This window comes from Cervus elaphus, chromosome 8, assembly GCF_910594005.1.
Source record: "Cervus elaphus chromosome 8, mCerEla1.1, whole genome shotgun sequence".
Classification (NCBI taxonomy): Eukaryota; Metazoa; Chordata; class Mammalia; order Artiodactyla; family Cervidae; genus Cervus; species Cervus elaphus.
This window is the reverse complement of record NC_057822.1, coordinates 31,605,577-31,619,897: the sequence shown is the minus strand read 5'-3', so window position 1 is coordinate 31,619,897 and position 14,321 is coordinate 31,605,577. Positions and strand designations below refer to the sequence as shown.

Here is a 14,321-nt window from a genome sequence, read left to right as displayed (position 1 = left end):
ATAGTGATTTTTACTTTCTGCCTTTGCAATTTATCACATTTTGATAACGCTGTTGCTCCAGTTGTTACCATGGAAACGCTACCTGACTGCCACTAGTCTAAGCTGTGGGCCTTAAGCTAATCATCACTAAGGAAGTCCTGTGACTTCTCCTCTTAACTTTGCCCTTTTCCTCACCCTCTTCTCTCCCTACTACTTCTTTCCTCCCAGACCCTGCACACTTTGCAGTAAAGATTCAACCTATGTTTCTATAGGAATAGATGTGTGTGTCAAAGTAAAAAAAAAAAAAAAAATCAGCATGGAGTGAAGATTCACTATGGAAGGTTTTATCCAATTGCTATGTATCTATCATTGAAAAGAAAATTAGATTTTGGTGTGAAAGAGACCTCACAGATCTTATTTTAGCCATTTCCCTGTATCCCATCCAATTTGCAAAATTACTGTGTCATGCTTGATGCCTTCATTTCAGAGATACCAATTTTTTTGGTATTTTGGCATTTCCCATTATTTGTATTTTGATGTTTTTACTGAGTTTAATGTTATTTGAATATAATTAAATGGGAAGTTATAGAACCCATGTAACTACCTGAAAGCTGATATTCACCACTTAATTTCACTTGGCCTATGCAAAAATTTTCTCCTCCACCCAACAGCAATGTATGTCAGGAGGAGGCAGTATCACTATATTTTACAAAGTGGATATGAAGTATCCAGAATGCTATCAAGGACATGAAATAGAACTGACTTCATGTTTATAAATGTGTTTTCCTTCTGTGACAGTAGATAGCTTCAGTATAAAACATTTGTATATCTAGAAAATTCTCCATTCATAGCCTTGTTAAAAATAATTTAGCAAACCCAAAGAGCAGGAGCAAAGGTGTTTATCATGGTAATATGGAAGTTTTCAAGGCTCAAGATCAGATTTCTATTCCCAAGAATTGGTAAAAGTTGGAGATTGATCATTGCTTTTTATCAAAACAGAACAGATTAGGTGCTTCCAACAGTGTTTACTACTTAGCATTCTAGCATCAAACTTCAGAGTTAAACTTCAGGATTTTATGCCATGAGAAGAACAGCTGTTATACATAAAGAGAAAAAGCAATGAATGCATGTAGGTCATCCATAAATTATCCAGATTCACTGCCAACTCTGTGATAATCAACAAGACCAAGCTTGCTAATGGAAGGTGGCCCACAGAGAATGACTGGCTGTGCTGTCTTGGATGCCACTGGTGTCTCCTCAGAGTGACAGATGCAAGTGCCAGCTTTGTCATCAAACAGCCACTTGTCTCAAGTCTCCCAAACCTGCTGGAGCAATTCATCAATATCTGATCACCTGTTGCTCAGGAAAACCCCTCTGCACAGTGATCAAACTCTGCTTCAAGAAAGAGATTCTGTGAGATTTTAGATAAATGAGTCATCACATTCAAGAGAAGCTTATGCACAGGGACTGAAATTAAATACTGTCAAGAAAAGAAATCATAAATATACATATATTTACTTGACAGCTATGTTTTCATTCAACAAGAATGTCAAGAACTGATTAATAATAATATTTTTGTACTTCAAATTTTATATTCTGTTATAGATATTTATGTTATTGTTTTTAGTAGGATATAAAGGATATTGTGATCATTACTTGGAATATTCCATATTCTCACTAGCAGGATGAATAGTATATACCAATAAGACATAAAAAGGAGTAAACTGGTATTCAAAAAAAGGAGACAAAAAAATTGCCTCAAGTGAAGTACCACAGAACTACAGACTTTCACATGATTTTTGGCAATCATTCTTCAGACTACAGATATTTTAGGTTACCTGTCTGAACTGAGAGAGAGGACTCCAAAATTTTGTCTCAAACTGAATATAAACAATGAAATCCCCATAAATGACTTATTTTAGACCAAATAGATGAAAATAACCATAAAACCAAGAACATAGTGTGAAAAGCAACTCCTCTGTGTAATATAAAATCAGCCTTTGTTTAGTTTTATATTTTAATTTTAAAAAGCAAGAAATGCAGAATAAAGCTCAACTGAAGGGCATTTTGAAATAGTTTTCTAACTATATGATTAATTTTATCACTAAACTTCTTGGGCATTAGTATTTGTACTAAGTCTCTTTAACAAGTTAAAGGAATTTACTAGAATCATACCATAATGAGGTCAAAGATGGATGCCTTCATTGAATTAGCAACTGACCTGATTTCTACGTCTAAATGTGAGAACAATTACAGAAGGAAAAAAGGTGCTTTGTTTTGTTTTTACTTTTTTATTCAGTTGGAATGAGAAGGAAGTAAAGAATGGGCAGCTTTAGATCTTAGTGAATATTAAAATGATAATATTAAGAAATGATCTTGAGTTGCTGATAATCTAAGAGATTATCCACCATTATCTTCAAAAGTCCTAAATAGTCTATGATACTAAAATAAAGTTGTGAGAGGGAAGGTAGCTATGATATGGAAAAGGACTGGTCAGTAGTGCTAAAGAACTGTTAACATATCTTGATTGTCCTCACTACATAAAAGAACAGATAACTATATGATGTGGATAGAGGTATAAGGTAATTTTAGGGTGCTAAATAATAGTGCAAAACATAAATGTATCAAATCAGCAATTTGTACACCTTAAATTTGCACAATACATCAATTTTCAGTAAAAAATAAATAGAATAAAATAAATAAGCTCTTAGTTAAAAAAAGGTTTAGCATGGCAAAGTTCAAGAAATGGCATGCCTTGTAATTATTATTAACCAAAAATTACTCTAACTAAATACAACACAGAGATGAACACGTGCATGCACACACACACACACACACACACACACACACACTGTCTGTTGGGGTTAAAAAAAAGCCAGTCCAGATCCACCATTCACTAAAGTATAGCTTTTAACAAGTCTTCTCTCAGTTTCTGGGCTCAGCTTTTTCATCTCGAAAAAGGAGGAGGCTAGTTTAGAACCGTCAGTGGTGGAAGGAGGTGAGCAGGCGTGTTAGGAATATTCTGCTTCCATCAATTCATCTCACAAATAGATCGTATTCCTTTAAATTTAGGACACTGCTAATTTTAAGATATGTCATTACTTTAACTGCCACCAAGAAAGAAAAATCACTGCCAAATGAATTATGACACCCTATCAAATATATTTCAATTTCAGAAGCTTTAAAATGTGAACAAAAAATCATTATCTTTGAATTGATAAAAAATGAATAATTGAATGCCTCTTCTGTTCTGGCAGTGAGAAAGTACATTCTGGAAATATAATGCTGAATAAAGTCTAGATGACATGACTCAAAGAGTTTAGGGATTGGGCACAAATGAATATGAACTGAAAGACTCAGATCCTGATGTTCTGATTCCAAGTTCAATAATCTTCCACTATGTAACTCTGACTTCCAAGACTAGCTGGTTAAATTTTGAAAGTGGATGCCTGCAAAATGAAAACACAGAGCTACCAAACAGAAACTAGTTCACCATTAAAAATGCCTTTCATATCTTCTATTGAGAAAAACTCTTTATTGTGCTTTGATATTTTTTGGTGACATCCATAGATACATTCAGAGTACTATTTTTAAACCAAAATAACATAATATGCATGTATTATACATACACACACACACACACACACACACATAGAACAGAGATACATAACACATGTATATACACATGCACATCTTTACTGCATTTCTAACATTTTAAGGTAGATATTTATTTCACTGTAGAAAAGAACTCAGAGTCTATCACAGTTTTCTACTTCAGAGTTTTCCTTTATTTTGTAAAGGTTCACTTCTGAGTACTAGGAATCAGACAGAAAAATATAAGGTACAAGCTTGCAACCAAAGTTATGGTCCACGACGTGGATTTGAGCTAAATTGGGGTTAAGAAAACATTGTACACAGTCCTGAAAACAACAGGGCTCAAACCAGTTGATGAGACTTTTACCAAATTATAACTGAAATATATAGCTGAAGGTCACCTTAGGAAACATCACTATGAACAAAGCTAGTGGAGGTGATGGAATTCCTGTTGAGCTATTTCAAATCCGAAAAGATGATGCTGTGAAAGTGCTGCACTCAATATGCCAGCAAATTTAGAAAACTCAACAGTAGCCACAGGACTGGAAAAGGTCAGTTTTCATTTGAATCCCTAAGAAAGGCAATGCCAAAGAATGCTCAAACGACTGCACAATTGCACTCATCTCACACACTCATAAAGTAATACTCAAAATTCTACAAGCCAGGCTTCAACAATACGTGAATTGTGAACTTCCAGATGTTCAAGCTGGTTTTAGAAAAGGCAGAGGAACCAGAGATCAAATTGCCAACATCTGCTGGATCATCAAAAAAGTAAGAAAGTTCCAGAAAAACACCCATTTTTGCTTTATTGACTATGCCAAAGCCTTTGACTGTGTGGATCACAACAACCTGTGGAAAATTCTGAAAGAGATGGGAAACCAGATCACCTGACCTGCCTCTTGAGAAATCTGAATGCAGATCAGGAAACAAGTTAGAACTGGACATGGAACAACAGAGTGGTTCCAAATAGGAAAAGGAGTATGTCAAGGCTGTGTATTGTCACCCTGTTATTTAACTTCTATACAGAGTACATCATGAGAAATACTGGGCTGGAGGAAGCACAAGCTGGAATCAAGATTGCAGGGAGAAATAACAATAAACTCAGATATGCAGATGACACCACCCTTATGGCAGAAAGTGAAGAACTAAAGAGCCTCTTGATGAAAGTGAAAGAGGAGAGTGAAAAAGTTGGCTTAAAGCTCAAGATTCAGAAAATTAAGATCATGGCATCCGGTCCCATCACTTCATGGCAAATAGATGGAGAAACAGTGGAAACTGTGGGAGACTTTATTTGGGGGGGGCTCCAAAATCACTGCAGATGGTGACTGCAGCCATGAAATAAAAAGACACTTACTTCTTGGAAGGAAAGTGATGACCAACCTAGACAGCATATTAAAAAGCAGAGACATTACTTTGCCAACAAAGGTTCATTTAGTCAAGGCTAGGGTTTTTCCAGTGTTCATGTATGGATGTGAGAGTTGAACTATAAAGAAAGCTGAGAGCTGAAGAATTGATGCTTTTGAACTGTGGTGTTGGATAAGACTCTTGAGAGTCCCTTGGACTGCAAGGAGATCCAACCAGTCCATCCTAAAGGAGATCAGTCCTGGGTTTTCATTGGAAGAACTGATGTTGAAGCTGAAACTCCAATACTTTGGCCACCTCATGTGAAGAGTTGACTCATTGGAAAAGACCCTGATGCTGAGAGAGATTGGGGGCAGGGGGAGAAGGGGACGACAGAGGATGAGATGGCTGGATGGCATCACTGACTCAGTGGGCATGAGTTTGAGTAAGCTCTGGGAGTTGGTGATGGACAAGGAGGCCTGGCATGCTGCAGTCCATGGGGTCGCAAAGAGTCGGACACGACTGAGTGATTGAACTGAACTGAACTGACAAAGCACAGGCTCAAACTCTAGGACAAGCCAGGAAGTCTGAAGTTGAGCTAACAAAAACATGAAGCAGTGTTTTGTTCTGTGTAAGGAGAAATAATTAATTGCGTAAAAGCACTGGTAATGTAAGTTTGAAAAGTACAAGGGCTAACAGGTTACTCTAATCTCATTATTTCAGATTGTCAGGCAGGCCTTGCAATAATTATTGTGCCCTGGTTTTGAAACATTTTCCCTATCTTTTCATTTCATGAGCCAGTGTTAAGAATGGGTTCATTATAGGATTAGCAGATAAAATAATTCTATTGCAGTACAATCCAAAAATCACACAATGCTGTTTCATAAATCCTAAAAAGAAGATATTTTGGATTTGGGGATAATGATGAAGAATATGCTCCAGAAGAGATCATGCTTTACATCCCAAGTCATGTGTTTCATTGTCATTATATTAACATAATCAGTCGCATAACATGAAATTCTTAGTCTCTATAACTCACAAATCAGCGAGAGAGACTTGAAGGAGACAAGGTATACTAGAATGAGAGTTTGCTTTCTGAGAGCTGAAACAAGACATGTATCTTTGCCCATGTCCATATCTATATCTATACCTATACCTATATCTATATCTGTAATAGTATCTATATATCTTCATTTGGACTTAAATACTACGCCAACAGTTTTCCTGCCTTAGTAGTTATTATTATTAGCATTTAAACTTCCTCTTCTAAAGCCTAAGTCTTACAGGTAACTTCTTGAGCAAAAATTACTGTCAGAATTATAAACTGTATTCAGATTTTATCCAGATCTATTCAGATTTTGGTTTTCAGAAACACTTAAAAGACAACTTCCATGCAATTTTTTCAGAAGACAAAATATTGCCATACCACCTGTCTTAATGATTCATAAAATATTTTTCCACCTAATTTACCAGATATAGGTCAGGCTTTCTGAGTTTGCTCAGGTATTATGAAAATCATAGTCATTAATTATATATCCAAGTAGAACTTATTTGTAATAAGAGATTCTCAACATACCTCATGAAGCCGGAGGTCTTTTTCATAAACAAGCTTTTTTACAAATGCAGCTATAAATACAACCCAGGCAACCATGAGCACGATTGGAAGAGAATAAGAGACACTGGTTAGGAAGCTATAAGGAAAAACAAAAACAAAAATTCAGTGACCAAAATGAATGCCACATTTGCTGATTGTAATATACAAAGAACACACTCCCTCCTACATTAAAATTATACTCCTTTTTTAATATTGAGAATAATTATTAATATGACTATTTTATTTATGAAGTGTGAAGCTGACTTAACGGTAGGTACATGATTTTCTTGCCACAATGCTACAAGAGTAAAACAGTTCTAGATTGTTAGATAAAATTGCCAAATTGTTTAAAGGGTGACTGAGCATGTCCTGTTTAGGAAAATAATTATTCTATAGATATAACTGCAAGGCTGTAAGGCCTTCTGTCTAAACTAAATTCTTATCTAAAAGGCAGATTCAAAGTTAGATAATGATTGGTTTATCTAGCTAAAAGCTGTATTTTCTCTAATTACTGTATTTACTACTCTTCAGAAGCTCATAGTTATTAAACCAAATTTCCAAAAATGAAATAAAATAAAACTCAAATAATATTTAAAATGCAAAGAACTTGGATTCCTCAAACTAATGCTCTAGGGGATGCTTCATAAACAGTATAGAAATGTTTTTTTTTTTTTTTTTTCTGGTAATGTGCTAAACTAGCAGGTCATTGGAAGACAACTGGACCCAAATATATTCCTGAATCGTTGGCCCACGATACCTGAATGTTCAAATGAAGTGTTTCTCAAAGTTGAACACACATCAGAATCACCTGAAGGGCTCATTAAAACAGATTTCTGGGCCCCACCCCTAAGCTTCTGATTTATATCGAGGTGGGGTGAGGAATTTGCATTTTAAACTATTTCCCAGGTAAAGCTGAAGCTGCCAGTCCAGAAACCACACTCTAACAACCATTATTCTTACATTAGCCACTGACTATGGACTAAGGCAAAGGAATAGTTTTCAATGAGAGAAACTCTAAATTGAGCTGTTTTATACCTTGGGCTCCACTGACGTTTCACTTGCAGAAATGTCCCAAGGCCATTTTCTATTTAATCTAAAACGCCAAGGAATTACCTTGAAGTTCCCCATGAAAAATGCAAATATTAATGGAACATGACATCACCATCATTCAGTTTCACTTTAGCATCAGAAGTGCATCACCATCAGGGATATGAAGGATTTTTGGTGGGCGGGGAATGAGGGTTGGGGCCATATCCAGTTTCTTTTGGTTCCTGGGGAACTGTCTGGCATGGGGAAAGCACTTAAAGAATATTTGCTGAATGAATTTTGTCTTGGATCAGGTCCAACCTTGATGCTGTTTCTGGCTCTAGAATTAGGCAAAGGACTTCATTCATTAATAACAACCCTCCACTAATGTTTCTTCAAGTGACTGTGTATTTTAGGTTTGATATAGTATGAAAGAGAAAATTCTGGTTTGTAATTTAAGGACCAGTGCAGTAACAAGTATTCAACTTTGGGCAATTTACTTGGATTTCAATTTTTTCATCTGGAAAGTGTGGCTGATAATATTTGTTCTCATTTTATGAGGTGGTTTGGTAGAACGAATGAACTAATATATGTGAAAGCACTTTGTACGCAACAAAGAGTTTATATGTGTACGTTGAGATGTTAGTTTGTACTCCCATGAAGAATGCAAAGTACAGCTACTTTACTCTCAAAAGACACATCCAGGTACCCACCATTCTAGGTACTAAAATTTACAAGGGGAAAAAAGTCAGCAGGATAACAGACGAGGATTTTCATTTAATTGAACCCATAGGTCTCTACTATTGATGCAAGCTGTTCCAAGTCACTCATGGTTCATGCAATAAGGTCTGGACTGGCTGCTCAGAAGTGGCTGACCTTGACAGCAGGCTGATAGAATCCTCGCCTGTCAGGAAGACAGAATCCTGTCGTCCCGTATCACTGCTGCACAAAGGGCTACATAAACTCATCTCCTCTAATGCTCTTGAAGCAGCCAAAGGAGACAGAAGCATTGATAGAAACAGAAAAAAACAAAACAAACAAAAGAGACTCATCTGAATTGTATATAAACTGCCATAACTGGGCTGAATAACAAGTACAATTTGTTTAAAGTGATATTCAGCCTCAAGCTTTTGTATAGGAGAATGAGCTTGAAAAACTTAGCCCTCCAATCTTATTGTCTCACTGTGGTCAGACATGCAGGAACCATCCAGTGACCACCTGACTGGCAAATTCTGTTCAAATTCAACTTTCCAAAAGCAGGATCTTTACATTTTTTGTTGATTTAGAAAAAACATTTTAGAGAAAGATTGCTACCAAATAGTTTCAGATAGCATAATATTTATCTTAGAGAGTTGATCAATACTGTGTTTTATTAAACTTTTTCCTTAAAACTATACCCTCACTCATGGATTTTTAGTTAAATTTGACAGTTGGAAGGGATTTTAAGATTATTTTGTTTAATACTCTCATTTGACTAGAGAAAGGTAAAACCAGTGGGTAACATCAAAATCATGCAGTGATGTATTCAGGTCTGGAGTCCAGCTCCTAACTTTGGGGCCAAAGTACTTGGAAGGGTTATGGGTTATGATAAAGAAAACATGGATCATTTGGTAAGAACTTTAGCATCATTTGGGTAACAGTGAGCAGCTATAGTGAGCTGGTCCTATACTGTGAACCTTTCCCTGGAAATAAGCATTTGACAAATATTTGGTCAATACTATCCCTTCCACTTGATAACATGTCAATGAATGAGAAGAAATGAATTCCAAAAAAAGTGGTTGATTATGTAAAACGCCTGCAAGTGCATGGACTTACTTGTCTTTCATGTAGCAGGGATAAGGAATTGCTTGGACCTGGACTGCTATTTCCTGGGAGTTCCTTCCAGTCTGCAATTCAACAATTGCTCTTTCAATACTATCCTGTAAGTAGATAAAAGCCCTGCCATAGATCTGGTTGTGTGATGGAGAATTGTGTGGCCCTGGGGCCCAAATCTTGGCTCTAATGTTTCTTGTGGTCTGTGAGGTCTTGAGACTCATGCGGATGGTGTATTTTACAACTGGAGGAAGAGAGACGTTTTCAGAGTCATAGCTTCTGTGCCGGCTGCTATTAGGAGGAAGCTTAAAAATAACACCTAAAAATAAAATGGCAACATCAGAAAGGTTATTTTATGGTTGACATTATTCTTTGTTTGGAGGGTCCACATGGGGGCAGCCAAACAAGCAATTGAGTTAGCAATGTGACAGTAAGTTCAGACTTTTAATTTACAGAAAAGATGGTTATTTGAAAGTGACAATCTCAGAGATTCAAAGCAGGAGTTTGAGAATATAATGACAAACTAAGTGGCCAGATTAAATATTTCACTCTAAGCCACTTACTGAAATTAAACACACATATACATTAAAATGAATAATCTTGACTGATTATAAGGATGGACTCAACTTTACCCTGTAATGTGTAATTCTTTTCAGCTTTAATTTTAACAATATCAACAAAATCACACATATTGAAGTCTCCTCAACCAAGACAGTTGGTTGACGACATGAAAGGATCTTATTTCCAAGGACATCAAAGGGGACAGTGCGCTCGCCCCAGCCCTGACTACTTTTTTTGAGGTCTGGATGAAAGAAGTGACGGGAAGAATTTGGCCAATTTTAGTACAAAAAAAAGCTCAAATTCTAGTAGAATAACACTTACTTCCAAAGAGTTCATTGCTTTTGTAGAGTCTTTTAGCCTCTCTTTCCATTTTATCTATGCTTTCTGCTGCCTGAATACGGTCATATAATATACAGGAAGAAATATTCACTGTCAGGGAAGATAGTATGCTAAGTTGATCAATGAGGTCAATGCTGTTCTCTAGTTTCAGTCTTAGAATATCTAAAGAAGAAAAAAGACACAAAGCATATTATAATATTGTTTCTAGTAGTAATGGGACAAAAATACTGATTTTTTGGTAAGTATTAAACCTTAAACTAGATAATAAATAATATGAACTTGCAGAATTTACTCTAAAAATGTCAAGTACTCTATATCTGGGAAGATGTAGCCAGTTGTGCAAATGCTTATTGAAAAGAATTTTGAATTGGATATAGATATAGTAAACTCATACAAAGAATGTATGCATGCATGCTCAGTACAAGCTAATTCAAAAGCTAATTCTACTCTGCTACAATTTAATTAACCAAAGACTAAGGTGAATAATTTTAAAATTATTCTACCTGCATTATTTAGGAAGAAAACTAAAAACTAGAGGTGAAAAGTTTGAATAAACAGAAATGCTTGCTTTGTTTGGGGAGTGTTGATGTAAGAATTTAAGCAACGAAAGTCTATGCAGAGTGTGTGGAACAAATAAACAATATCATTCAATAAGTTGTAATACAGAAGCACTTCTTAGGAGGCTGTGACAATCCATGACACATAGTTACAACTTTCTGATATTGTTTGATTTAAAGTCTTCTGTAAGTTATCTCTACTCATATCTGTATTAATCTAGATGATCAAGATTTTATTTCAGGTAATTACTCTTGAAGAAAAGGAATTTAATTGCTCTTCAATTTCATGAATCTTTATGAGGAAATCAACTGAGACAAAGGGTAAATATAAAATTATAAGTTCATAAATCACTTGGCCAATTAAATTTTCACTGACTTGATCATGAATACTGAGAAGGCTGTGAATGTCATAAATTCCTCTTTACAGAACCCAAACGTGTCTCTATCATCATCCAATAGAAGATTAAATTTCTCACAGAGGGCAGCTTCTTAAAGGACATCTCTCATTATAACTTAAAATGAAATGTTTTGCTTGATATAGATGTTTGTGGGGGAGGGGTAAAACTGTGGTTGAATAGTGGCCTCCAGCGGCCACTGAAAATCAACACACCTGCAAAGGATTCTTCAGAAATGCTGGTAGATGGAATCAAAGAGCTATAAAGAGTCAGTGGCCTTTAAATTCAAACAGTATAAAATCTCTTTGATATTAAATTAAATATACAATTATACAGATAGCAAGTCTCACTTATACGGTCATTTTAACCTTATTTTAAACTCTGAGACTCATTTCCTATATCTAAAGTTAGGAATGAAAAAAACTATCTAAGAACTTTATAGTTTATCCCTGATATTTTGATCAAGTGTTTCCTTACCCAAATGATACTTTTAGAGGATAAATCACTAATATCTTTATTTAATCAAACAAGGTTGATATCATAAAATACATACAATTATATACAATATAAATAGGCATAATTCCTCCCCACTGGTTTACAACTTACATCACTTAAGTCCCAGTAGCGCTAGAGAGGAGAAAGAGGGGCATTAGCTCTACTGTTGGCAAATTCTGATGTTTTCAATCCCTTCCTCTTACCCATGGTTGCATAGCAACCAGGAATCAGACACAGACTGAATTACATATCTTGCATCCCTTAGGTTGAGGGTAGGAATGTAGCAGAGGGAATGCATAAGTTCAGACAGCTTTCTTTGACCCTCTCCTGCTGTCCCTTTTAAATGATCATGAGAGGAGGAGCTGACCTTGAACAGTGATTTAGGTTTATTTTCTCTTGAGTCTCCACATTGCTTTTGTTTTTCTCACTCTATAGCCTCTTCTGGTTACATTCTGAGTTAGTCAAAGCAATACTAAGGCCAGAGGAGATAAAAAATTATAAATGTAGCAGAAATAAACCGTTTCATCTTCTGTTTTTAAAGACTTGCTTTTCACCAAGTTACCCCCAAAAAGTGTCCTCTGGTAGAAATCTACCTGTGATTGAAGGACAAGCTGCATTTACAGGGAATACATTGCATGATAATTATTGAGACCAACTACAGGAAATGGGTATCCAAATAATCATTACATTTAACGGTACAATTTACTAGAAAAAAGATGGATAGATATACTCAGGATTTTAAGATCTTATATGGGACAATGCTTTTCACATTTCTGACATGACAGGTAAATAAAGGTTTTTTGAATCTGGACTCACCGAGTTCATCTATCTGTTTCAAAAGTTCAACAGCATCAAGTCCCACGGAGAATTTTACAAAAACTTGCACAAAGGGATTCCTTAGGGTATTCTAACAAACAATAATAGGGAGTCAGTTTCAATATAAGGACATGTTTAATCACTGTCTCTTTAATAACACCACAGTGAAATGAGGTATCACTACTGGGCATTCTCAGTCCATCATCTTGTAAAGGCTCCCATACAAATCGTTGAGAAAAAGAGAAGGTGTGTGACTGCTAATTCTGAGTTTTTGCTTCTCTGTAGACACAAATTTGTCACCATGTAGAAGCAGCCAGATATAACCATAATTAACAACATTGGGAAACCATGTTTAACTGAAAACACTTTTCCCCCATAGCTACTATATCAATTGTTTTTAACATACATTATAGAATTTTGATGGTTCATAATTGAACTTTGTTCAGTTGAACCAAACAAAGGAGGCTTTAAAAACTGTGATGTCTATGTGGAATTTGACATCACAACTGATTTATATTCTAGTCCTACTACTTCCTGGCTGTGAAGCACTCAGCCTTTTCCAGCTTCAGGTTACTTTTCTGTAAAGTAGAATCTAATCAGATTAGTCAAACAAATTATTATGGTATTGTTTTATTCTGTAATAAGTGCAGCTAGGTGAACACAGAAAAAATAAACTGATCATAAAACTTTAAATTACTCCATACTGATGGCAAGACTGAAAATTTTTTTAAAAGTGTTTAAAATATAAAGGCTCTTATAGCTATCTTCCAAATTAGGAGACATAACTTCTACCACTGAAGTTATCTACTAGGTAATACTTATTGAGTTCTTACTATGTGCTAGGTACTGTCTAACAGAATACACCTTAATTTTCTCACTTAGTTTTCCCTAATACCTAGACATAAGTACTATTACTATCCCCAGTTAATAGATGACAAGGCTAGGACTCAAGAAGCTATGTAAATTCCTTAAGAATGTACAATTAATACGGGTCAAAGGGAAAGTTGAAGAGAGAGATTTCAACTTGATTAAAGAAATGTTTATTCATCTTATGTATGAATTCATGACTTAGTTTTTATGTGAGCTAGGCTTATGTTGTTTTCTTTTTAGAAGACAGTTCAGTACCACTTATTATTCTGTCCTTCTTACCAATATCTCATTTTGTTATCATGGAGGCAAATGATTAAGAGTAATATGTATTAATATAGCATATATAATATAATTAATTTGCTAAACATATAGCTTCTAAGGAGCCTAGGAGTAGATGGCAGAATGAAGACAGATGGCTAAAACACAGCTATATACCATGATAACACAAGTTCTTTAAAATCTAATTATTTACTAGGAATTTGCTCATTGTAGAAAATCTGAATCAGAGCATTACTAATAAACAAAGCACTATGTTAGTTCCAAGTCAGAGATGATCCATCAAATTATTTCCATTCTCTTATTGTTCCTGTTACACTCAATCCTGTCTATGATATAGAATATCATTTTCAAATGCTTCCACACAATGTAATCTTCACAAGTCTGTGAGGAAGTTATCAATAGACCCATTTTAGAGTTTCACAAACTATAAAAAATATTGTAAGTCACTTGCCTATGAGTTCACAATGACAAAGCCAGGTCATGTACTAAAATTTTGAAATATCAAATTCTACACACATTTTCAGAAATAAATGTTCCTCAATAATTGAGAATAATAATTTATTTTGGTCTAGAACAGAATAAAGATACTCCCATTAGATGGTGATACTTTTATGAACATGGTCACAGAATTGAATGATGATCCCTTTATGAACATGGTCACAG

At 35.3% G+C, this 14,321-nt stretch overlaps 1 protein-coding gene across 1 annotated transcript in view; it reads right to left on the bottom strand.

Annotated features, from left to right (window-relative positions):
• ABCA12 (ATP binding cassette subfamily A member 12) overlaps positions 1-14,321 on the bottom strand; it is a 189,194-nt gene that overhangs the window by 55,090 nt on the left and 119,783 nt on the right. The window contains exons 20-23 of the mRNA XM_043910133.1: positions 12,510-12,600; positions 10,229-10,408; positions 9,350-9,665; positions 6,491-6,605 (exon numbers count right to left, since the gene is read on the bottom strand). Of these exons, the coding sequence (XP_043766068.1) occupies positions 6,491-6,605; positions 9,350-9,665; positions 10,229-10,408; positions 12,510-12,600 (702 nt within the window). The remainder of the gene's footprint in view (positions 1-6,490; positions 6,606-9,349; positions 9,666-10,228; positions 10,409-12,509; positions 12,601-14,321) is intronic.